The sequence below is a fragment of the Chinchilla lanigera genome, unplaced genomic scaffold, assembly GCF_000276665.1.
Source record: "Chinchilla lanigera isolate Chin_1 unplaced genomic scaffold, ChiLan1.0 scaffold00066, whole genome shotgun sequence".
Taxonomy (NCBI): Eukaryota; Metazoa; Chordata; class Mammalia; order Rodentia; family Chinchillidae; genus Chinchilla; species Chinchilla lanigera.
In genome coordinates, this window is record NW_004955467.1 from 1,391,397 (window position 1) to 1,418,310 (window position 26,914).

Below are 26,914 nucleotides of genomic sequence, written 5' to 3' on the forward strand. Positions count from 1 at the left end.
GTGATATTAATGAACTCTTTGAATTATTTCTCTACAGAAATTACAGATTTCTAATTATTCTCATTTTTAGGGTGGAAGGGAAGGGGGATTTATTTATTTTTTTTGGTTTTTCTCCGGTACCGGGAACCGAACTCACGACCTTGCACTTGCCAGGCAGGCGCTTTGCCGCTGAGCTAAATCCCCAGCCCCAGGAAATTTATATTTCAGTTGTATTTTTCTGGATAGTCTATAATTTTTTACTACAAGTTTTTAATATTTATTTATTTAGTTTTTTTGAGATAGGGTTTCACTGTGCAGTTCAGGCTGGCCTTGAGCTCACTTTGTAGCTCAGGCTGGTCTCAAACTCACAGCGATCCTCCTGCCTTAACCTCCCAAGTGCTGAGATTATAGGTGTGTACCACTACACCCAGCTACTACAAGTTTATATTTGTCTTTTTAAACTCAATTTCTGCTGCTCCCTACATAGTATAATAAAAAGTCAATAGTATTACAGAGCTTCATATAAAGGAGGATTTTCTTGCCATATCTCAACCAGTGTATTCTTAACCAGTGTCTTCTGGTATTTACTTCCACATTTCTAAGTAACAAAATTGCTATTTCTTGATTTATTACTCTGGGAAACTCATGGATAAGTGAAGATTTTTTGTTGTTGTTTTCTTTCCTTTTTTTTGTCTTTTTAAAGACAGGGCTTCACTGTGCAGTTCAGGCTGGCTTTGGACTCACTTTGTAGCTTAGGCGGGCCTGCAACTTGCGGGGATCCTCCTGCCTCAGCCTCCAGAGTAGTGGGATTACAGGCTTGCACCACTACACTCGTTATTTCCTTTCTTTTTTTAGACAGAATGTCACTGTGTAGTGCAGGCTACTCTTGAACTTACTGTGTAGCCCTGGCTGGCCTTGCACTCACAGTGATCCTCCTGCCTTTGGCTCCCAATTTCTGGGATCACTGGTGTGTAGCACCACACCTGGCTTGGATGAGTGCTGATTGAGCACAGTTTTTGGTTGTGTCTGTTATGCGTATGTAAATATTGGTATTTCTGTGGAGCCAGGTAACAGTATGGTTACATAATTAGGTTTGCAATGTTATGCACAACTTTTTGCTTTTTCTGTATTAACTTGGTTTTTTTGATTTCTTGACATATTTGTCACTTAACCATATGCTCTTTCCTATGCTCTTTATAGTTTTTTGTTGTTGTTGTTTTACGAGTTTTTGGTGACAGAGTCTCACTGTGTTGTGTAGGCTAAACTTGAACTGATTGTGTGGCCCAGGCTGGCCTCAAACTTAGTGCCGTCCTCCCAAGTTCTGGGATTACAGGTCCACGCCACTGAGCCCAGGAGTTTCTCACTTCAGGCTCAGCTGGGATCTGGGGAGCATATCGGCTACTACTCGTTGCTTGTCAGGCTTAATCATTGTGGTGCTTTGTATCCTACAGCTCTGATGCGCTCATCTCCCTTGATTCTTCTCTACTTCCGTCATCTGTGTAGTGTTCACTTGTTTCGTCCCTGAATTTCTGTTGTGGTGTTTTAGGAAGGAGTGGAGACAAATTCGTGTATTCAGTTCAAAATGGTGTATCTGCATTTTAGTCCAGGTTCTGATTATTGAACATCAAGGTAGTGTCTAGATCTGTTTGTTTAGAGCACATTCTTAGCACTGAACTTCCTGGATCAAAAGCACATTTTAAGGTTGTTGAATATTGCCAGGTTGCATTTGAAAGAACTGTGTGGATTTTCCTTTCTCAGTTTTGCTATTTATTTACTTTGTGACTTGGTTAAACTTTTTAATTGTTATGTGTTTTGGATCTCAAGAGTAATATTTCTTTAGGAGGAGTGAATGAGTTAATGTATATAAAACACTTAATGCCTAATACACAGTAGCTGCTCAAAACGTTTTTAGTTTATTACTATTAGTTTTGTCATTGGGGTAAGGCCATGTGCCCCTTCTCCCTAAAACACATTATTTTTTATAGCCATTTAGCTTTGTGATAAGACATTACTGGATTATCTCGAGTTTTGTTTGGGGAGTTTTTTTGGTAGGTGGTGAGGTGACTTGTTGTTGGCTCTTTTTGTAAGGTCTTAAACTCTTTGTGGGTTCCCCCCCATTTGTGTTTATGTAATGGTTGGTTTGCTGTTTTTAATAAAAGGGGAATATGAAGCAAACATTTGTGTAAAGAGTTACAAAAATATACAGTGGTACTGTACTACCAGTACCTTGGAAGCTCTGGGTATGCCTGGTCCCAATTCCATTGCTCTCAGTCTCAAGGGATTTAGATAGAAATCATCCAAAGTATGCTCTTCTGAAAATTGCCACTAGCCCTTTACTTGCTTTTCTTTAGTTTTACCTGTGTTTCCCTTAAGGTAGCATTTAGTTTTTCTGTGTTTCTTCTTAAAATTTAGAGATAAATGAATCATAACAGTGCTCTCAGTTCAGACGTTTTTGTTGCTTGCATGAGACTTTAGAATTACATCTGAATTTATTTTTATGTCCTTTATTTTTCTTAAGTTTTGACAAATGTTAATTCAGTAGCTGTCATGTTCCAGATAGTCTAGGATTCAAACAGCAGCAAATAAGGTAAAATTTGTTGCTCCTTTGGAGCTAAATGCTTACAAAGACACTTTTCAGCACTGAGGTTTTGTTTTTGTGTTTCCTTTTGAAAATGTCTAGTCAGTTTTAATGTTTAAACTTTTTAATTTATTTGGAATTTTTGTTTTGTTTTTTGTTTTTTTCCGGTACCGGGAATCAAATTCATGACCTTGCGCTTGCCAGGCAGGTGCTGTGCCGCTGAGCTAAATCCCCAGCCCCCTGGAATTTATTTTGGTGTGAAATTGATAAGTACTTTTTTTCTGTGCTAGGAATTGAACTTTAGGCCTTACGCATTCTAAGCAGGCCTTTTACCACAGAGCTACAGCCTTGACCCATTCCCCCCTAACTACTTTCTTGAAAATGATAATCATCATTTAAAAACTTTGCTTTCTTTTAGGGTTTTCTGTTTTGAATTTACTATACGTTGTTTGAATTGTGCGAATTGTATATTTGAGTTATATATTAATACCGTTCACAAGTGCTTTTGTTGTAAAATTTCTTTCCATTTTCTACCCAGTTTTCACATGAACTTTAATTTGTTTTTTCAAGACCCTAAGGTACTTGAAGATCAAATTATTATATTTACATTATATTTATAAATTACTCTGGGATGATTTCCATCTAAATAAGAGTATACCTTTACTGCAAATAGCAGGAAATGTCCACTAAAATTAGGTAGTAAGGCCAGTTACTGTCTCGTATAATTGGCAGTTGAGTGATAAGGCAAGACCGTTGAGTTAGTCGATATGTGGCTCCTCCATATCGTGAAGGATCAGGTTCTTCCCATCTCTCCTCAGTGTCATCTCAGTGTATTATTAGCCTTTTCCTTATGCTCCCTTTGGGGTTGAAAAGTGACTGTAGAAGTTCCCAGGAATCTCATATAAAAATGGCACTGTCCAGAGGGAAAGAAGACATCATTGATGTTTCTCTTAGGGTCAAGGCAGTCTTTCCTGAAGTACCCAGGTAGATCTACCCTTATTTCTGATTGGCTAGAATTGGGTCACAAGCCATTTCTAACCTGGTCTTTGACAAGAAGATGGGGTTATGCTGACTGGCTAACACTGGCCAGTGCCCATTTCTAGCAGAGTGGGAGCTCACCCCTGCTGAGTCATGTGAGGGAAGAGTGGGCACGGGGACAGACAGCTGCTCTGCTAGCAGAGGACTTCAGCATCCACCGAGGAGCACGGTGTATTAGGGCATCCACCGAGGAGCACGGCAGGCTCCTCTTACAGTTTTCTTCATCTAAATGCAACAGCTGTCTTATTAAATTTGATTCTAACTGGCACTTCACTGAACTATTTGATTTTTAGTTGATTTTCATGTTATTTCCAGATGTATAATTACATAGTTGGGGAATCATGACAGTTGTTTCCTCTCAGAAAATTGTACTGCTGTCTCTTTCCCCTCATTTATTAAATTTAGCTTATTGAATGGAACTTTAGACTAACATTAAATAGTAGTGGCATTTGGCAGCTTCATCTTATGTCTAGTTGTGTGGTGTGCATAGATTTGTTATTCTATATCTAGAGCAAATCAGGCTTGCTTGTAGGTTAATTATTCATATACTGCTGGATAATATTTAATGGTGATAGTTTATATAAAACATTTGCAATTATTTTCTTATGTTAGATCCATAGTTTATTTTTCTTGTCATTTCAGGATTGTATTTATGTCAGAAGGTGAACTTATTATGTATTTTATGCATTGGAATGATCTGACCTATGACCCAGCCCTCCTTTAGAGTTGATTCTCCGGTGCCATTTTTCTTGTTTTGCTGTTACTTACACATTTAAATTTCTACAGTTTTCATGATTTAATTTCAGTACCCAGGACAGTGCCAGACACACAATAAACATTAATAAAAACCTGTTGAAAAAAAATAAATGGGTGAAAGAAATTGAGATTTTATTTTCCTTAAAAGAAACTTTCTTAAAGAATTGCATTTTTAAGTATAATATACAGTATTGTCTTACATATCTGAGATCATATTCCTTTTCCCAGTTTTTTTTTTTTTTTTTTTTTTTTTTGAGACAGGGTCTCACCATGTAGTTCAGGGGGCCTTGAACCCCAGGCTGGGCTTGAACTCATGGCAATCGTCCTGCCTCAGCCTCCTGAGTTGAGGGATTATAGGCTTTTTCAGTTCTTAATTTTCTTAATTTATTTCTTTAAAAATTAATAAAAGATTTTTCATTTTGATTCCTTCACCTCCTATCTTTGAAAGTTTTATCATCATATTTTAAATAAAATATTTCTGGACAGTTGAAGTGTTTTGGTGGAATAATTGGTTTCATGAATGCTTGAAATAGAGCCTGACTTGAATCCTGGATCAACTACTGCTTAGCACTGGAGAGCTTATTTAGCTTCTGTGTTCTCATTTTTTTCATTAGCACGTCCAGATAATAATAGAACCTACTGCGCAGAACTGTCATGAGAATTAAATGCTTTAAACTATGACTAATATGTATCTACAGTGTAAGAGTTTTGTGGGATGGATATATTAATTAATCTGTTTTATTAAATGGCTTAGTTCCTGTGTTGTGTTTATTGCTCTAAATTTGTGAAGGATCTTCCTAGCTAGTCATAGTTTTTCCTTGGTTTTTGTCAGTTTTGTTGATCTTTTCAAGAACTAGTTTTATAACTTACTTTTTTTTGTAGTTAGATAAAAGTTTAAATTTTAATATTTTTTCTCTTTCAGCAGTGGCTTTTAGAAATGTAAGCTTTACTTGCATCCCATAAATTTTGGTTATGCATTTATTTTCATTAGTTTCATGGTATTTTGTAATTTTTCTTATAATTTTTAGAGTATATTGATTTCCAAATTTTTGTGAATTACCTAAATTTCTTTCTGTTGTTCTCAGTTTATGTCACTGTGCCTGGTCAGTGGATTTGTATGGTTTTGGTTCTTCTGAATTTATTGAGACTTGTTTTATGTGTGTTCTCTTGTTGGAGTGTCCTATATATATTAGTTAGGTCTAGTTGGTTTATAGTGTCATTACTGATTTTATGTAGTATTTCTAGAAAAAAAATTTATTATTTTTTATTTGATCTGTTTAAGCTGTATGTATCTTTATTATGAGTTATCAAAGTTTTTTCTTTTTAGGGTATTTGTTAGGTTTTAGTTTTACGTTATCTACTGTATCTTCAAGTTTTTCTAAATCATTTTTTCAGTGTCTTTTGTAGATTCTTTTTAAAAGAATTGGATTCTTTTTAAAAAACCTGAGAATCAGTTGTCTTGTGATAAAATTAGTATCCTGAGTGGTAATTTTTACATTTAAAAAAATGTTTTCCACATTTGTTACTTCTTTCCTGTTTTCAGTCTCTCCTAGAGGGCTTTTCCCTCGTCTGCCTCCGTTTATATTCTAGAGGGAAGGCATATATGATTTTCAGTTCCTTAAGTAGTAATCTAAAATTTTCTTTAGACATGTTTAACTGATTATAGGAAGAAAATACCTGTTTTCAGATTCTTCTGTAAAATAAGTAGTGTGACGTTCTGCCTTTTGCTTTTCCCCATGATCTAGAAATCCTAATTTTTCTATATCATCTGGAATTGTAGACTAAATTTATCACAGATTTTGCAGCCAACTTATTTGTGTGTTTTTGAGGTAGTCTATTTCCTCTTGCCTGGACGGCTTGTAAGAAACAAAACTTAATACCAGCCTACGATGTGGGAGTAGTCGCCATTAGAATTATCTGGGAGTTGTCTCCATTAGAAACATCCATGGTGAATGTTTTTAGGACCAGGTCTCTTAAACCTCCTACCCTCCAGAACTTGTCTTTTAATGACTTTTCCAGTTGCTCTAGACTACTACTTAGGAATATCATCAGACGCTTGCTTCTGTCTTCTTTCACATTTACCCTTTCTCCAATTTTCTTTTCCATATTTTGGGCATTTCTTCAGTTATATTCTACATTACTGATTTATTATTCAGAAGGGCCAGTTCGGGGCTTTTCTTCTTCAGATTAGTTAAAATAAAGAGATTTTCAAGCATAACTAGAAAATTTAGTAAGTAACCAGTTTACCTTCCCCTTAGCCTTATCGTATTTCAGTATTTTGCCATCTATGCTTCAGAAAGGTTTTTTGTTTCCATTTTTTTTTGTAGGGAAAGTAAGTTTAAACTGCTATATACCTGCTTTTTGCCTCCGTGCAACTGTTCTCTTGAATTTGGTCTTGTTCACCTATTTACTACGTAGTTAATATGGCATCATACCGTACAGTTGTTTCCGCAGTTTGCTGTTTTCAGTCAGCAAAATGTTGACATTTGTCCTTGTTGATACTGAAAGCAGTTTTTGTAGCATAAAAGCCCTGTTTGCTTGCTGTGGTGCATCTGTCCGAAAGGGGTGACTTTTTGTGATATTCTTGTATCCTAGGAATAAATGCTGCCTGGCCATCTTAGTGTACAATACAGCACATTTGTGAGTTTTGTTTGGCTGTATTTTGAGTAAAAGTTTCTGTAATGAATCCTGGCTTCTTCAGGTACTGATTTTTTCACCCCTTTTTGAGATGAGATCTCACTGTGTCACTAAGTTGCCTGAGTTGGGCATTCCCTTGTGTCCGTCTCCCAGAGCGCTGGGATTGCAGCCATGTATTCCCATGTCTGGATTCATGTCCTGATTTTTCAGTAGTGTGTCTATTTTTCTGTAACTAGAAATAATCCATGAAAAATATAATTAAATGTGTCCCTTTTCTCAGGTTCAGGTGAGTCTTTGGGGGCTTCATATAAACAACTTCAATTTATTGTCAGTTATTAAGCTATCTGATTGTATTTAACTTTTAGCAGTTTCTGTATTATTTCAAGAACCATGTTTCAATAGATTACTTAAATAAGTAATAATAAGTAAAGAAATTCTAAGAAAGGGAGCTCTTTTTTGATGTTTAAATCTATGAAATTTTCTCTTGGCATTATGCTAACAATTTTTTTATGGAGGCTTTTTTTCTGAAAGTTCTGTTATAGTGTACTTTTTTATTTCTTCCTTGGTCATGTTTTTAGTTTAGTCTTTTCAAAAGATATTTCTATTTTTGTTGTGGTCAGAGTGTTGTATAAATTTATATGTGTTTTGAAAATACTTCATAGAAATATAGCTAGAATTATACCTCATCAATCACGCTTTCCTTCTTTTCTTGCACTCTAGTTATTGCCATTCCTGATAACAGGACTAATAATTTTCTGCTAGAATTGTTTGTTCATTTTATTCTTGTATTTTTGTAGGGTTGGTTTGTCTCTGGCAGTGTGACAGTGGAACCCAGGACCATGCATGCTAGACAAGGACTCTACAACTGAGCTACATTTCCAGCCCTATACTCTAGTACTTTTAAAGTTACACTACTGAACATATCTTCTAATTATGAACTGTAGGGCCGGAGAGATAGCTCAGCAGCACAGCCCCTGCCTGGCAAGTGCAAGGTCCTGAGTTCGATTCCAGGTACCAAAAAAAAAAGTAACTGTAAAAGCACATATTTTTTTAAACTGTAGTAAAACTATAGTAGCATTTAAAGACAATACAAATATGAGCAGCTGTTTTGAGGATGATGATACGCAGTGTGCTAACCATTGTTATGCTCTTATAATCTTGTTTTGAAATTTTATACCATTAGTTTTATTGTTTATTTTTCTTTTCAGTAAAATAAAATTTAAAAAATACAAATCCAGAAAGATAATTCAGCTATCATTTTTGATGTATATTCTGTAGTGTCTAGAATTAAAATAATCATACATGTTCTGTGTGAAAAATAACAGAAAAAAATCATGTTCTGTGATACTTTTTGGTTTATCTTGAATAGTTTTCATCTTTAAGTATTTTCAGAGAATATGAATTTTAGTAGCTGCACAGTATTCCAAGTCTTCTCAGATTTGTTAAAAATCATTTATCTACGTGGACTTGTTTGTACTTGAAGGGTTATTATGGAGATTTATCTCATTCTTTTCATTTTAACTGTCTTGTTTCATCATAATTTATCTCAGAATTGTAAATATTAGCTATTTGATAAGTTTTTGCTCAGTATTTAAAAAAATTTTGAGTGCGCATAGTAATTTTTTGTCTTAGTATTTTCTTTTAGTAAAGAAACATAGTGTCTTTACATGGGAGATTTTGTTGGTGTCATGTTTTATTTTTCCAGTTGTATTTATCCATAAATTAATAGACTTTACATTTACAAAAATAATTTTCATGCACATTGTTTCCTTGAATATAAATTTGTGAGACGTCTAAAACTACTCCTACCTTGATTTTTAAGAGATGATTAGTACTGACATTTTATATATGACTAAACAAGAGCAAGTAACTTTAGATTTCTGCTGAAAGACAAACTTCATTTTTTTCACTTTATCCTCTGATGTTATCCCAGCAGTTATCTTCACCCACAGCTGCATTTGATTTTAAACTGCCTTCAATAATTGGTCGGTTTTATTTAATAACATATCTTTAAATTGTGTGCCATTTCTAACCTTTCTGAACGTTTAGAAGCTGTGGAGAGGGTTTGCTGTGAGTTACAGCTTTGCTGGTCAACCCGGCTGGGCCTCTTCAGTTGGGCGTCTGCTCATTTAGTTACATGAGATCCAAGGCAACCTGTCTGTAGTCCTTCAATGAACATTTACTTTTTGCTGAGTTGTTGGCCTTATGTCCATTTTACACTGTATATTATCTTCTCCACATTATTTGGGTTATTTTTCAGAAGCCTTTACTTATGTAAGTTGACACTGGTTACTAGTCTCTAGATCTTTCTTCAGTTGTTTTTACATGGTGGTAGGTGTTCTGAGTTTATTCCTTTTCAGATATTGTGTGGCTCGTTCTGTAATGTTAATTCTGTAACTAGGCATGAGGACACAGCAACGAATTTTGTTTACAATGAGTGTGGCATTTCAGGCATCTCTCAACACTGTTTTCCTTTGTTACCTGTGGGTTGAGAGATGCTATATTGCTCCAGCCTTTATTAATCTTCTTGAAAACTGTATTAACTGTTCTTTAAATTTGGTTTGAGGCTTTCCATTCAGAGTTTGACAATTCTCTCCTTTCTTACTGCTTTTCACCTTTTTCACTGACCCTAGACTTTCGTTGTTAATTCTTCCTCCTTGGGTTTATGTTCGTCTGTTTCTTTTGATAAACTACTAGTTTCAGTTTTCATAGCTCTTTAGAACGTTAATCTACCTAAAACATGTGTGGGGAGTTCCATGATTTCAGCTAGTCCAGCATGACATTTAATTGGATCTTAAACCACCAGAATTTAAATTGCCTTCTTTCAATATAATGTGACAGGAAACATTTGTGGCTCCTTGTAACCCAAATGATGAGTAGGTTGGCTAACTCTTACATGCCTTCTGTAACACACTTGTTACATCCCCACAATGTTCTTATTTCCTTCTTAGTGGAAGAAAAAGCCAATACCCACCTTCTCCTGGGCATGTGCTTAGACTCTTGTGCACGATACCTTCTGTTCTCCAAACAGCCATCCCAGGCACAAAGGATGTATGAAAAAGCTCTGCAGATTTCTGAAGAAATACAAGGAGAAAGACATCCACAGGTAACAAAGGAAAACAGTGCTGAGAAGTGCCTGAAATGCCATACTCATTGTAAACAAAATTCGTTGATGTGTCCTCAAGCCTAGTCCACTCAGCTTGTGACTACCAATCCATCTGTACTCAATTATGTGTTTCAGAAAGGACTTGAGATTGCTGAGTAGTTAGTAAGTCTGCCCAGAATGCATTGCATGGCTTATGGTTTGAACGAGAGACCATACTTTCTATGAGGCAGATCTAACCAGGCAACTTGTGCTTCTTTATCTCTAGTTTTAATGTATAGAGCCTGTGCTGAACAGACTCTGCAGACATTCCATTAGAATCTTGTAACAGTCAAGTTAATACATGAGTTTCCTTGCCTCCCTTGTTCCACAGTTTAAAAAAGGATTAAGGAAAAGAGGGACTGCATTACTTTTTTTTTAATGAGAGAGGGTTTTGCTACATAGTTCAGGCTGGCCTTGAACTTGCAGGGATCCTCCTGCCTCAGCCTCCCGAGTGCCAGGATTACAAGTGTGTGTCACCATGCCTGGCTGGCATTAAGTTTTAAAACACTGGGAGCCGGGGATATAGCTCAGTGGCACAGTGCCTGCCTGGCAAGCACGAGGCCGAGTTCAATTCCCGGTACCAGAAAAAAAAATTAAAAACATTTACGTAGTGTTACAGAATTTAAGCACAACATGCAAAACTTTGTGTTAGAACTCTAAATGCACTGAATTGAAATCTGACTGTTCTATCAAAGTAATTCTTAGAGGTAAGGAGGAGATTGCTTTGTCAGCGAATGCTTTCAGCTGCAGCATAAAACAGACTTTAACTGCACTGAACGTGAAATGTTTGGAAGATAATTTGAGCTATGAATTAACTCCAGGAAAGGAATTTTGAACATTTTACTGAGTGAGCTCTAAGGGGACTTTCATGAAGTTAAGATGGCAAGCACAGAATTCAGATTACCAAGTATTAGAATCAGATGTCCAAAAGCATATCTTCAGTGGAGGGTAAAGTATAGAAGCTTGTCTCTTTCTCAGTACTAAAATTTTAAATACTCATAATGAGACTCCTCCTAAAATAGATGTTTCTTTTTATTTTGATGAGCTTCAAGATCCCTAGCAGGAACGGCATTATAATGTTCTAGAGACAAACAGATGCTAGGAGGCTGGCTTCTCAAAATTGCTGAACCTTGTGTTGGATTTTTTTTTTTTTTAAGAGTAGCAAGTATTTATTGAGAGAAAGAAAGCGTTGCCTAAGAGGGACAGAAGGGGGTCCCTCGTGGTTGGTCCCAGGACCATGGTTGGTCCTGCTTCTCAAGAGTTTTGTAGAGTGAAACCATGAGGTGAGGGGCATGAAACAGGACAAAACTATAGTTAACTAATAAGATTACAAGTGTAATCCTTAGATAATATTGATCCAATGGAAAATCACAAGGTAGGTATGAAGTGGGACAAAATTATGGTCAACCAATAAGATTAAAAATAAAAAATAAAACTATAGTTGTTTAGGTAATATTGATTAGATGGGGATCTAATGGAGAAGTCACCTAGCAAGTGCACATGGGACAAACAAGGATTATCCTGGAAGGGGTGGGTTAAGAAGGTTTTGGTCTTACACCCAAGGTGATTGATGTCTATTTTATTTTATTTTTTGTCTTTTGAGACAGGGCTTCACTATGCAGTTCAGGTTGGCCTTGAACTCACTTTGTTGCCCAGGTTGGCGTTGGCAGCTATCCTCCTGCCTCAGCCTCTAGTGCTGGGACTACAGGCATGATATCTATTTAGAATATAAATAACTGCCATTCACTCCTAAGGGAAGTATGTGGGTGTAGTCATTCCTTTGTCCTGAGGCCTGACCTTCAACAAATGCACCTCCAGCCTCAACTGTCTTCTGCCGTGACCTCTTGAGGGCCAACCCTGTCTGACTACCTGTATTTCTAAATAACTTAGCTGTCTTTAATACTAGTAATATAGGGGAAATGCTAGGTGTCTGATACTCCGAGTTCATGATCCCTGACTTCAAAGACTGAATTCTAAGGAACCATCGAGGCTAAGAGTAGGAACATTTATTGGGAAAAGGAATACAGAATAGGAATAGCTCCTGAATGGGCTGCCCTTCAGTCAGATAGCTTTTTTCCCTTATTTTTCACTTAGTGCTTCTGTGATAATTATTTGAATTAATAATACTCACCCTAACCCTAATTACTGCATTTGTATCATTTGTCAGAGTTGAACTAATACGCTCCACTATACTGAATGAATGATAAGTGCCTGCAGGTTGTTCAAGGCTAGCATCTCTCACTTTTTGTGGAATGTTAGGAAAGATGAAATTGTGTATACTCTTAGTTTAACAAATGTCAGATTAGCATTTTGTGTAGGTGTGTTTTGTTTTTTTTTTTTTTTTTTTTTTTTTTTTTTCCGGTACCGGGAACCGAACTCACGACCTTGCACTTGCCAGGCAGGCGCTTTTTGCCGCTGAGCTAAATCCCCAGCCCCTGTGTAGGTGTGTTTTTAAGGAAAAAGCTAGTTTCTGTTTTCTGTGTACAGACAATTGTGCTGATGAGTGACCTGGCTACTACATTGGATGCACAGGGGCACTTTGATGAGGCCTATGTTTATATGCAAAGGGCATCGGATCTAGCAAGACAGATAAATCATCCTGAGCTGCACATGGTACTCAGTAATCTTGCTGCAATTTTGATACATAGAGGTAAGTAGCAAAGGAAACTTGACTGGCTTGCTTTACAAAGGGATATTACTGAGTCTATAAATTAGTGAAAAGGTGTTTAGGGAGGGCAAGGGGCAATGAGGAGATTCCTAACCTAAAAAAGCTGGTTGAAGAAGGGGAGAAACATCATGTTAAGGTCAAGTACCATTTTTCTTAATCACGTAACATGTGTCTGCACTGGCCTGAGGAACTGTATAGTTTACAGAAAACTTGGCAATGATAGTATCTTATCTTTATGACAGATTCCTACATGTTCTCACTTTGCAATCTGTTTCTCACACTATGCTGGTGAAGCTGCAGTGACAGGGAGGATCAGTTTAACAGGTGTTTCTGAGGGTCATCACTCAGTATACTGCTTAGGGCTTCACTTGTCATTTTCAGTAACCTTAGAGGACAGCTATTACATGGAAGGCCATTGTGAAGTCCTTGGCTGATTGAGGGCCCCAGTGTATATTAAAAAATGCAGTGAGGAATCCTACAACACTCAATAATTTGTAGTTCTTAGACCCGGGTCAGATCTGACAGCCTAAGGCAGCTTGCTAAATAGGTCTGAAATGAAGCAGGATCAGTCTGTCAGGTAGTGTGCACACAGGAAATTAGACCTGTATCCCCATTAGTACTATCTCTTTATAGTCACTTTGAAAATGCACATTTTCTTCTTCTTTTTCTTTGGGTTATTTTAGAACGATATACACAAGCAAAGGAGATCTACCAGGAAGCACTGAAGCAAGCAGAGCTGAAAAGAGATGAGGTTTCTGTACAGCACATCAGGGAAGAATTGGCTGACCTGTTGAGAAAAAGTAGATCTTTGACTTAACTTTATCAAGCTCTGAATCTACTTTGTTGTAGGAAGGCTAATTTCTGGTAACCAGCAGGCATAGTTATTCCAGTGTCTGTGGAATTCAGATCAATTGTGTAAACCCTTTGTTCTTGATATTCAGGTGTCCTCCACTTAGCTTTGGTGAAGGACATGTGTATACACTGCCACTTTTGTTTTTAAAGGAAAAGTATCTTTGACCCAACTAATTGTGACTTCTAAGGACTGATGTTAAGTGATGCTTTCTCTTGTAACATGGGTATTCATACTAGTCCAATTACAGACCGAGATGGGCCAGTTTTCCTTTGGGGTGTGTGTATGGTAGTTATACTTGGTATCTCTACCATACGATTTTGGTTCACTGATATACTGCATTTCTTCTCTTTGTCAATATCTGGCAGACCAAGATACTTATCTCATGGCAAAGGGGAATTATGGTGAGTTACTTCTCTTACAATCTCTTTCACAAAGCACATTGTGGATTTAACGCATAAAGCATTGCCACCAGCACTCTACATGAAGTTTTAACGTGGACAGTGGGCCCTTGGGAGTATAGTACCCACTTGATTATAAATAAAAGTGAACTATGTGCCTGGTTTTATGTAGCTATTAAAAATGGTGGTGGTGGAGGAATGATGTAACCTCTTGTCAGTACTATCTGAGCATTCAATATTCTTCACAGCTGTGGTGACAAGAGGCCCTGTTTAAAGATACACCTAGACTGCACTTTTAAATTAGGACCTTACAAGAGCCTTACAAAACAGCTATTAATTGTGATGTGTGTTGCTGGTATAGTAGAGCCACTGACCAGATCCTGGTTAGTCCTGGCCTTTTGATTTTGTGTTCTCAGTATCCTCACCTATAAATGAGGTATAAACAAGATTCTTTCTTAGCCATGGGGGAAGGAATCTGGTCATATGATTTTAAATGAATAGACCACTATGTTGAAAGAGATTCACCACACTGCCTCAGAATATGTAAATACAAGATACATAGATCGATGCTTTTATGACAGTAGTCTTGCAACTAGCCATTTGTCTAGTGGGGGAAAGACAGTTTTTTTTAAGTACTGCAAAGGAACACTGATATTGTTGGTATGTCTCATGCCGCTGTGTGTGTGCATGTGTGTATCTGGGAAGGTGGAACTGGTAAACTGGTATTTTTGGTTCTTATGTATATACTGGAAGAATCTTTTCATAATAAACCGGAAACTCTGTAACAATATTGTATGTATTCCAGTAATCTTTGGGTTAGTTGTAGAAAAATAACTTGACGTTAATAAAAACGAAGTAATAGAAACCTTGAGATTCAAATCAAGGATTACACTAGAGCTAGAATTTTATATTTTGCAGATACAAATTTATTCCTGCTTTCTATTTAGGCTTATTATTTACCACCCAGCTAACTCCATCAATCAGATCTAAATCTGAGAGATGATTAGATTTCTCAGTGCAATCCAGTCCTGATTAACTGATTTACAAAAAATTAATGTGAACCACTCACCTTGTGTTGAGAATGTTTTTTTACTTTTTCACAATTGCAAGAGTTACTAAAACTTTTAATTTTAACTCCATGTTTTATTTAAGTATTTAGTCCTACACAGTGATTGAGCCCATGATCCCATTTCTGGAAAAACTATTAGTTTTCAAAAAAGAAGCTCCGCATGTGGGTATTTTCATTGAAGTTCATTTGCACTGGGGTAGAACAAAGTAGTAAAGCAAAAGGAGCATTGATCTCCTTTACTGATTGAGCTGAAAGTTGTTTAAAATAGTGTAAATTTCTGAACTGTACTGTCTTTGGAGTTTTCAGGGCATAAATATAAAGTAGAATCACTCAACCTTCCAAAATTAAAGCATTTACAAAATTCCCAACTGTGAACATGTACTGGAAAATTGGCTGTTGTATTATTTTTACGAACAGTATTGGGAGACTTTAGTTTACTTGTGGGTACTAAAGAATTAGGACTATGGATACAGCATCAGAGTGCTGAGTTTAAAGCTTGCAGAGGTATGCCTTGTTTTGCAGCTGGCTTCAGCAAGTCATCAGCTACTGGCAGAGCTGTGTTTGCTGTTAGCAGCATTGTAAGATGAATGTCCACCCTTCTTAGGGTTTGTTCCATAATAAACAAGTTGTATGAGAATTCTGTCCTTTCATCTATTTTAAGCAGTGATACTGGATTTTTAATCTCCTATTCTGAAACCTCTTCTCCAGGTGACGGTACTTGAAGCAGTCACACAAGTGCTGTGATGAGGGTGGAGTGAGTGGTTAGCTTCAGCTCACCTTGGGGTCCTCAACTAGAACTGCAAAGGTTACAGGTTAGGCGTTGATCTGACTTGCAATAGAGTAAGACACTCTGGGTTTTAAAAAATTAACTTGTTCTCTTTTGGGGTCAGTTGGCAATTACTAAGCTCTGGAATATTACTAGTACCTGAAAAAAATGGAGGGGAAAACTGTTCAAAACATTTAGTCATCACTTTTCATTCATGTTGTAATTATACTTGTAGGGCCAAGGGTACAACTTAGTGGTGTAGCGCCTACCTGCAAGCATGAGGTCCCGGAGTTTGATTCCTGGTACCCACAAAAAGAAAAAAATATATACTTGTAAATATAAAGGTATGAACTTTCCAAGTAAGAGAAACTCTGACCAGTCCAGCCTGATCTAAAGTTTGTTTTGAGGACCTCAAGGTACAAGAGTAGAACAGTGATAAGCGGAAAGGTCTTGACTCTGGACAAACACAAGCGGTGGCCTGTGTTTGTCACTTACTGAATTACATGAGTAAAGCATTATTAAGCCAATCTTCATCTGTAAAACAGGGATTAGACACCAGTGCTGCTGGTGATAGGAGGGTGTCAGTCAGCGGTTAATTGTAAAAGTGCTTTTTTAAGAGGCATGAACACTTTTGTCTAGAAGTTTTGGTTTACTTGAAAGTCTGTAAAGTGCTAGTTTTTATCATCCTGAGAGAGTGCTGTTTTTCCCCTTTCCAGTTATGAGGGGCATTCTCCCAAAATTGTTAGTACCTATATGCTATGGAAGGATGCTTAAATGCTATAATTATATGAAAAAAATCTGAAAATTCAACAAACAAATATTAATGAAGGATAAAAGAGCCCCCTGTATCATACTATTACAATCCTTTACATTATTTGCACCTTACAGATCTATGAAATGAAAACATTAAACAGTAAACTCCTGTCCCAAGGAAGGAAAGTAGCTGCTGACAGAGGTGGGAAAGGTTTGTTTAGGACGCAGAACCAAAGCAAGTCAAAGAGACCACGATAATACATAGATTTTCTTTTAACTCAACCAATCATATATATCAAGTTGAAGAAAAATATGTTTCTCTTTTGAAACCTGAGACACCAAGAGTCTTAAATAACAATCTGCTGTGGCTATGGACAGGGCAGTCAAATTTATTTTGAAACAAAAGCTTGGTTGGGCTGCATCAAATGCAGAAGAAAAGGAGTACTTAGGGGCATGGTTAAATTACCAGTGTGCATAACAGTGAGGTATGCCTCAAATAAGCCTTTAAAACTTTAAAAACTGAAGTATAACATACCCATGCAGTAATATTTTTTCAGTGCTACTAACGAAAAAAAGTTAAAGCCTGCACTGGAAATTTACAATATGGCAGAATTTTGTTGCTCCTACCTTTTGACCCTAATGTACAGATTTTATAGCAGGGTCTGTGTAAAAAATTAAAACATTTTCACAAGATTTTAAACATCACTGGGAAGCTGAATTTAGAGGAAAGAATATTAGATAAAAGTACAATGCCCGAGACAGCCAACATTACGTAAATGGGCTGTATGAGGTTGTTTAGAAGGCAAGGGTTAAAAAGAGACAAAAAGGTTTTTAAAAATTACCCCCAATGTTGATGCGCTGATCTGAACATAAGTACACCAGATACTACAGCAAGGGGACACACTGCAAAAAGGTCATCTATTTACAGAGAGTGATTTTTCTTTACAAACAGATGTAAGAACAGAAAATTGTCCACTTTTTAAAAACTCTACATTTCAACCCTCCACTAATTATTATAACCCACTGAACTGCCTGTATCAAAGGCAGTTTTTTTTTTTTTTTTTTGTCCCATTTGACTTTCCAAATGAATTGCCATCATTTCTTCATTTCTGTGGCCCTGGCTCTTCTGAAAAGTCTTTGGGCACGGTCATAGGAAAGCCAGGTTTTAACCTGTCATTAAAATGAAACCACCAAAAGCTGGAGCTCTTCGTTTGGGCGGTGACCCCAGTAAGCCCCTCTGCAGTTCAGTCATCACTATCAGACAGAGTCTCATACTGTGCTGAGAGGAGAGGGGCGGGCTCCCGCTCCCAGATCCGGGTCTGTTGGTGTGGGGCTGCTTGGTTCACAGCAGAGGGAGCACATGCAATCGGTGTTGGTGGAGTACTGCTGAGCATCCGCATGGTCAGAGGGTTATAGGGAAACTGAGTTGAACCTGACAAAAGAAAAAGGTTTTCAGTATTAGAAGCACATTTGCTATTTCATCTAATCTAACCATTACCAGATGGGATAGCACAAGATTATTAAACTGAAGTATTAGTGTGACACGACAAAAACGAAATTAATACAACGTAGAAGGGCTAAGTTTTCACCATTATGCAACAATCAGTCCAAGTCTACACAGGACAAATAACATTGAATAAGCAAATGGGAAAGGGCTGCTGAGCCCAGAAGAGAAAAGCCCAGAGCTGGACTAAATGCAGCTGTGGAGTAGTGAGCAGTAACTGAAAGTCTGGTTACACTGAGATCCTCCTTGGCTTCACACAAGAAATGCAGGAGTACAATTTTCAGAAGATGAGGTGGCAAGTGCCCAGCAACTTCTGCAGACCAGGAGGCAGCAAGGTGTGTGTGAGCTACAGAACCTCCCTGAATAGATCCGGAAGTGGGACACATAAAGTGAAAAGAGCGCTGCTTCCTTTTGTGGATTTCTGTAAGTTAAATTATCCCCAGAACATCTCCTATAGTTTCAAAAACTAAAACCATTTTATCAAGTAATCTTCTGTGTGGTCTTACAGTAATTCCTTTACTAAGATATCTGAGAAGCAGCAATATTCATTTAAGTCATACATTTTCAAAATAATATAAAATTTAAGGGAAAAGCCTTAAACTATTAGTATACTATTATATGAAATTTTTATATTATTATTATTTATTAGTTGGTTTTTTTGAGACAGGGCCTCACTATGTAGCTCAAGCTGGCCTTGAACTAAGTAACCTAGGCTGGCCTCAAACTCAGGGAGATCTTCCTGCCTCAGCCTCCTGAGGGCTGGGATTATAGGCATGTGCCACCATGCCCAGCTTGTTTTTATGTTTTATGGGAGAGGGGACAGTTCAGGTTTCTCTTTTATGTGTGTGACATGTATGTGTATTTAACCTGCTGCTAAGAAAAGGAGGGCATAAAATTCTCTGAAACCTTGAAATTCACAGCACATACCCTAGTTTTATTTAAAAAAAAAGATTGTTCTCTTTTAAATCTACCAGTATCAGTTGTAACATTACAAAAAGGCATAAAATGGAAAACATAAGCTACACAGTGAGACCCTGTCTCAAAAAAACCAAATAATAATAATATAAAAACTTCATATAATAACACCAATACAGTTTAAGGCTTTTCCCTTAAATTTTACATTATTTTGAAAATGTATGACTTAAATGAATATTGCTGCTTCTCCGATATCTTATTAAGAAAAGGAGGGCATAAAATTCTCTGAAACCTTGAAATTCACAGCGCCATATCCTAGTTTTATTTTAAAAAAAGATTGTTCCTTTTTAACTCTTCCAGTATCACAGTTACAACTTTACAAAAAGGCATAAAATGGAAAACATTTTGAACCCACAGATGATTTTTTAAAACTCTTCTATTTCTGACTTTGATTTTTTTGGTGTCTTTTTAAGAGCTTTCCCTAAGAATATCCGTATGAAAGGTAAAGGTGCTACTCATGAAAGAACTGAAACCATAGACTGTTGGCTTTGCAAATAGGAAATGTTGGCTAACAACAAGCATAAATCCAGAAATAGACTGGGTAAGACTTTTTCATAGCTCTTTGTTAGACCTTGGATTAAAAGTTGAGATTATATGCATTCAATTTCTATTCTGCAAAGTAGAATCTATTAATAAATGATACACAAATGGGAATATGCGTTTCCAGACTATAAACATTATTGATGGTTTGAGGAGTGATAACAAAGTATTCATATGCATTGCTTTAAGTTGCATTTCCTACGAGGTAAACCCAGCTCCTCACCTGTAGAAGAGGGCCTGTCCTCCCAGGCCCACCCTGGTGTCTGCCTGTGGTAATCCCCTTCTGAGTGGACGGAGGAGACAGAGGAGGGTCGCTCAGCTCCCAGGTAGCCCTGCCCAGGAATGGGGGACTTAGACTTCCTGTTGCTGGACTTGCTGATGAGCTTTGGTTTGCAGACGCCTCCTAAAAAATCAAGTTAAACTACGCTAAGTGAAAAAGTCGGAATGATAGCATGAAGACTCCAGATCCTAGTAGCTGATGAAATAATACTATTTAAAAGCCAAAATTTCACTTCCAACAACCAAAGCAAAAGGATGCATCTTCATGCCATAAACTAAAAACTCTGGCAACTGAGGAAACAGAGTTCCTGAAACAGAAGCTTCTTTACTGGCTGGCACAGAAGCTGTGCTAAAGGAAAAAAAAAAAAGGCTGACAAAATCTTACATCCTTACTGCCTACCTACTTCCCTGTGCCCTGTTCCCCCAATTCAGGGTAAGCAAGCAGGGGAATTAATACACTGTATTAGCAGGGCATCAGCACAGACTCAGCAAGTCTTTGTGGCCCTTTGTATTTCTGTGATGCTCATAGGTATCCCAGACTAGGCTCTGGGATAAAACATTAAAGATCTCAGACAAGATGAGAGCCCAGATCCCCAGCACAGCTTCTCCTCAGCCCGAGCAGAACAGTATCAGCATATCGCACAACCAGTGTCATTGTAATATCATTGCAGTTCTGTAACAGTCACCAAGATTACAGCCTAAACACACACTTAGACCCATAAAAGTAAGAAATTAAGAGCAAGGAGGGGAAAATAATGCTTGTTTTGTAGAATACAAAGTAAATTGACAGTTTCCAAGTTACATGTAGATTTTTTTAAAAAGCAACTTCTAATCTCATTTTACATAACCACAGTGAGATGAAGATAGCAAAGGAAAGTAACCCTAAAACAAAATATTGCTGACCTTCAGGTAATTTTAAGTAGAAAATATACTAGTTCTTAAAAGATTAAGAAAAAAGTCATATATAAAAAGTTTTTTGTATGTTTTTGTTGTAAGAAGTTAAAATGATCAGACTCTGATCTTTGTTTCTGACCTGTCTGAAATGTTGCTTATCCCACAGCACTAACTTTCTGGGTGATGTAATCTCATTGACTGGAAGTGGTGAAGTGCTGGTTTCCTTTTTTTATGGGTTAAAATTATACTAAGCCTATCAGTGTTTAGGATATAGCTTAGTGGCACAAGCACCTGCTTGGCAAGTGGAAGGTCCTGAGTTCAATCCCCGGTTTAAAAAAAAAAAAAAAAAAATCCCAAAACAAAATACTAAGCCTATTATTTTTTATTCTAGTCCCAAGTCGCTTTTACTCAAAAACAACTTGTGTTGTCATTATAATGTATGGGTAAGAACAAGATACAAACAAAAATAAAATCTTGATTCCAGGACAGTGACATTCTGGGTAAAAATTTTTATTTTTGGGCAAGTGAAAAAAATCTTTAAAAATTTAACAGGAACAAAGGTGTCTCTGAACCCATGAAGACAAATGGAATCTCTCAGTGATACGTCAGAACTTGGCCAATAAATTGGCTTTTTTTCAGGAAAGGCAGCAGAACACTAAAATAAAAACTTTACCTGAGAGAGGTGATGGGTCCCCTTCGTCCCTCCGTGCCTCACTGCTGGTCACAAGTGAGGTGCTAGCACTGCCAGGTACTACGCCCACAGGCTGAGACAGGACAACTCCATGGTCCTCCACCTTGTCATCAAAGCTTCCCATGAGAGCCTTCCTGATAATGTCTTCTAGGCCAAGATTGCTGGCAGGGTCAGCAAAAGAATGGCTTCTAGAGCTCACTGCACCTGCAAGAGTACATTTCTGCTTGTTTCAGGATACAGGGAAGTGAACAGACTACATACACTCTCCCAGCCTGCTGAAATGAAGTTACCTAAAACACCAATGAGGGCCAGCACAGATGCTATCTCCACGCACAAGGAAATCTGCCTCCCCTGGGAATCAGTCACCCACGCTTCTGTTAATTTACTGCTTCCTTTAGTTCCCTAGTGTCTGCAATGATTTTTAATTCTCTGTTTTGATTCTCTGTTCATTTATCTTTCAGTGTTTTTTGAATCTCACTTCCCTTCTGCGCTATTGACTCTTCTCTGACTAAATTACTCATTTTTTGCATACTGGAACAGTCCCCTAATACAGTCAGTACTTTACTTGTTGAATTGACCCCTACTACACTAAATCCATACTGGTAAATGATATATTTTGAGTCTTACCTGATGTAGTAACTGCTGGCAGATTGAAGATCTCAGTTCCTGGCTGAGCAGCTGCTATATTTAAACACACATTTCAGTTAACTGAGATAAGACAATCTCATTTGTTGATAAAGTCTCAAAAAAACTTCCTACAGTAAAATTAAATTTTTTACTTTCTATGATTTCAGCCTTTACTTTATATCTGTTAGGTGGAGATAAAATGAAACCACTTTGCTTTAAAAAAGGAAATTGGGAAATAAAAAATTAGGTGAGGCAGAGAACAAAAAACAAGTAGTAGAAACTCACAAAAGACGAAGAGACTGCACTACTAAAACATCATTCTCAGATGAGGAATCCAGGCTTTCTGGTAAAAAATAAACCTTAAACAGTAACTTGACTCCTAAAGTATCAATGGGTTTTAATTTTTCTTTTCTTTTTTTCCTTTTTGAGACAGGGTCTCACTATGCAGTTCAGGCTGGTCCTGAACTCACTTTGTAGCCCAGGCTGGTCTCAAACTTGCAACAATCCTCCTGCCTCAGCCTCCTGAGTGCTGGGATTACAGGTGTGTGCCACCACGCCAGGCAATGGGTTTTAAATTAGAACCAGGGGAAAGCTATGTTAGTGACAGTGTGAAAAGGACTGTATTTCCCCACTGTGACTAACTGGAAGCTGTTCTGACATTCTCAGGTTATTCCCTGGATAAGAGAAAATATTCTGCCTCTTCATTCTTTCAGTCCTGCTGTGAAACTTGTCATTCGCAGTTTAAATGAAAACAGGTGACCTGGGAATTACAAAGCATTTTGTGCCAGGAAGGGAGGATTTGGGGACATAAACAGTGTCTTTTTTTTTTTTTTGGTTTTTTTCTCCGGTACTGGGAACCGAACTCACAACCTTGCGCTTGCCAGGCAGGCGCTTTTGCCACCAAGCTAAATCCCCAGCCCATTTGATTTTATTGCTGGGGTTTTTTTTTGTTTTTGTTTTTGTTTTTGTTTTTTGTACCGGGAATTGAACTCAGGACCTTGCACTTGCCAGGCAGGTGCTTATGCCACTGAGCTATCTCCCCGGCCCAAAACTACATCTCTTTTTTTTTTTTTTGGTTTTTCTCCAGTACCGGGAACTGAACTCACGACCTTGTGCTTGCCAGGCAGGCGCTTTTGCTGCTGAGCTAAATCCCAGCCCCCATAAACAGTGTCTTTACGGCTTCCAACTTGATGTGTAAAATTTTAAATGGACATAAGAACCAGGAAGTTAAGTGGGTGCCCAAACAAACGACAACCCATGGAGGAGGTAAGAGTGTAAGAGGGTCAGCTCTTCACCTGAGGGTGAGCACCAGCTGGGAGAGTAAGGGTACCTAGAAGCTAACTCTATCACGTAGATCTGAAACTGACAAGAGGAGGAGAAGAATCTCCAGGAAGAACTACAATGTCACTTATGGGCCAAATAACAGTGAATAAACTGAACCTGAAATAATTCAGCCTTATAGTTATCACAGTTTGTGGAATAGAACTCATTCATTTATTTGACAAATACTTGTTGAGCTACTATTGGTTAAATCTTAAATTACTTTTTAAAAACAGTACTAGAGATTAGTTCCAGGGCCTTCACACTGAGGTACATCCACATTGCTTTTTAAAAAATAGTTTTTGGTTAAGAGAGATCTTCTCCATGAATTGCTGTTGTCCAGACTGGGCTTGAACTTGAGATCCTCCTGCCTCAGCATCCCAAACTGCTGGGATTACACGTGTGTGCCACCACACTTGGCTTAAAATTACCTTGTTTTTTAAAATACAAAATGGTCAGACGTAGATAATTTCATGTCGTTAAGCCAATGATAATACTTAACATATTAATTCACAATGCATCTTAACATGTAATGTTTTCTTCATTCACAATGCATCTTAACATGTAATGTTTTCTAAACCGTGTCATAGCCACCTGGGTAGCTTGGTAAACATGCAGAATTTCTGCATTCCTGGAGCCTTGTAGTTCATACACTTTAGGCACTCAAGTGACGATGACAAATGTACATTATTGAGGGCCCTTGTTTAACAAAGAGTGTGGTGTGTACAAAAGCACTGAAGAGGTGGAGAGCACTGCTGTGCAGGGTAAACGAGAAAGCTGCTGAACTGAAGATGACGTTCACAATGTCGGCCTGGTCGACACAGTTACATGTCCTTTTGTGAATGGTTTGCCATGCTCTTAGTTTTTGTTTGGGAAAGGAATAGTTAAAGCTAGTTAGTGGAAGTGTCAGAAATACCAAATAATGTTGGTTCGATCTGCTTTTATTAGTGGTCATTTTAGAAGATGTGCATTTAACATAGACTTTTTAAAAATTGCAGTTAAAATACTTATGTAGCTTAAAAAATGTGATGTTACTCAGAATAAAGGGGAAAGAAAGGTAGACATGTGAGAGCTGGTTAGGAGGCAGATTTGACAGAGGAAGCTAATAAAGTAATGTGTAAAAGGAACAGGAAGGGAGGAAGCAAGAACTTTCTGTGTGGGGAGGTGGAATATAAATTCAACCGTGCAGACATTTGTGGAGCCAGTCAGCTATTCAAGAACAAAGGAGGTCTGCAGTCATACATTCCAATTTAGTAGGAAGAGCTGGCACCTAGACAGAAATGTGAGTTTTCAGCATGAAAGTGACAGTTTAAGACTCCCACATGGATAAAATGACTCAGAAGGGAAAGGGCAGAGAAGAGAGCCCTGGAAAAAACAAGGGCTAAGCAAAGCAAGACTAAGCTTCTAAGACTGAAGAAATGCCCAAAGAGGAAGACAGGAAAAAACTCAAAACAAAAAACCACAGGAGAATGCAGCATCTAAAAGAGAAAAAAGTGCTGTATTTCTGAAAAAGGAAAAGGACTCGTGTCAGAAGCTACAGAGATCACATAGCTTTTCATGTAGTACAGTTTTAAATGAATATACTTATCAACTGAATTGAGAGACAGTTTTCTGAAGAAAAACTATCTTGGTTGCTCATGGCTTTGATCTCTTAGTTCAGTTTCCCAGTGAGGACTAGTGCTCTGGGCTCCGAGGAGCTTACTAGTTCTTTAATACAAACTTCCCATTCCACAAGTGAAATTATTAAAAAATACTAGACTCTAAAGCAGTTGTGTTCTAATATACTCTATCTTCCCTTAAAATAGGTAGTTTTTTCATTGTACATTTAGAGAGCAGACACCATCTCTCAGCGTAGTCAGTGATCGTTGAGTCAGCTGCTGTGAAGGGCAAGACAGAAACTGAAGAGGATGAGTGTAAACCACACCATGCTCAAACAGTTCCTGACAACTGCTTTTGCTCTGTATATTTCCAGACATTGACAAATTTATCTTTGAGTCATGAGAATTTGAAAATGAAGGCACTGTATTCTTATTGGTGACATTTGAGGAGCTGTAAACAATACATGAAATTGTTGAAGATTGGAGACAAGAAACCCCTAATGGTAATTTTTTTTTTTTTTTTTAAAGGACATCTGTCTGCTTGAAATCAATTCGGATACTCTAGAATACTTATCTCTGAGATCATCTGTTTACCACTTCTCTGAGATGACTTGTCGTTTAGAAAGATGATTTTAGTAGTTAAGAGCTAAACAGGTTCACAAACAAGTGACCCAACCTCACCCTTTTCTCTTTGATGTTCAACAATTGTTAATCACAAAGCGACAGAAATCCAAATACACATCCACCTGGCATTTCTTGTTTTGACAGGATCATTAGACAAGTATATGACACATTAAACAGAAAAAGCAGATGGAGGCAGACCTACGTTATCACTGGGATGTAACTGGATGGGGGGGGTCATACAAGTGAGTGTGCTGTTAACAGTACAAGAAGGTTCTGGGGAATGTGTGCACATTAATCTAAATGCAAGGTTCTAACAGAGCTTTACTAGATATTTACCAGTAATGTAGGTAACGATGCTTTGAGTACCGAATTGTTAGAAGGCAGCCTGGGTTTGCACCATAGCCCCTTTACTTACTAGTTGTGTAACCCGTGCTAGTTATTAAGCCTCTCTGAGTCTCAGTTTCCTCATCTACAAAACGGAGACAATTGAATGTAGCATATACGGTTGTGAGGATAAATGAATGTACATATGTATACATTTAGAACACAGTAAATGCCGGTTAATCTTTCCCTACTATTGTTGATATTATTTGTGTTGCAGATGAATGCTGAACAACTAAACCGATCTAGACAGACCCTGGCAGAAAAAGTAGTTGGAATGGAATAAGTACATATTGTCTTGTCCTGTCCTTGGGACTAGTAATTGCAAAAGCAGAGGGAGAGGTATGGTTTAAGAGTAACGCTATCAGGAGACCTTAGCCATAACTTGAGTGTGCAGGTTGGCAACAAAAAAAGCTAATAAAATCTCAGGGTAGCTTAAAATAATGACACATTTAGGATATGCCTGACTGTGTCACACTATTTAGTATTACTTGGTGTATAACAGTTGGCATAGCTGGGGTACAAAGAACCAGGATGTGAGGAACCACTGATGAAATGGGATATTTACAGAGACAAGAAGACTCTGACACACACTTTCTCAAATGTGTGAAATGATATCACGTGGAGAGGATCCAAACAGATAAAATTAATGGGATCAAAAAGAAAAAACTACAGACAGTTAAGCCAAGCTCATATAATAATGGACAGCTTCAAAGAGGAGCAGTAGGACTACTCAGTAGGACTACTCTTTGTGAACTGGCAGACAGTTGGGGAGCAACTTAGAAACAGCTTATGGTGATGCTTTCTGCTTAACATCTTTTTTTGAAAAGATGAGGCATCA

General features: G+C 37.6%; 2 protein-coding genes across 2 annotated transcripts in view; one reads left to right on the forward strand and one right to left on the reverse strand.

Moving 5' to 3' along the window:
- Ttc19 (tetratricopeptide repeat domain 19) overlaps positions 1 to 14,113 on the forward strand; it is a gene marked incomplete in the record, with an annotated part of 24,405 nt that extends 10,292 nt beyond the window's left edge. The window contains 3 exon segments of the mRNA XM_005399316.2: positions 9,940 to 10,094; positions 12,621 to 12,783; positions 13,485 to 14,113. Of these exon segments, the coding sequence (XP_005399373.2) occupies positions 9,940 to 10,094; positions 12,621 to 12,783; positions 13,485 to 13,618 (452 nt within the window).
- Positions 14,114 to 16,895: 2,782 nt separating this feature from the next.
- Positions 16,896 to 26,914, reverse strand: part of Ncor1 (nuclear receptor corepressor 1) — a gene marked incomplete in the record, with an annotated part of 160,248 nt that continues 150,229 nt past the window's right edge. Inside the window, 4 exon segments of the mRNA XM_013522047.1 lie at positions 16,896 to 18,072; positions 19,883 to 20,062; positions 21,506 to 21,727; positions 22,151 to 22,204. Coding sequence (XP_013377501.1) covers positions 17,885 to 18,072; positions 19,883 to 20,062; positions 21,506 to 21,727; positions 22,151 to 22,204 — 644 coding nt within the window.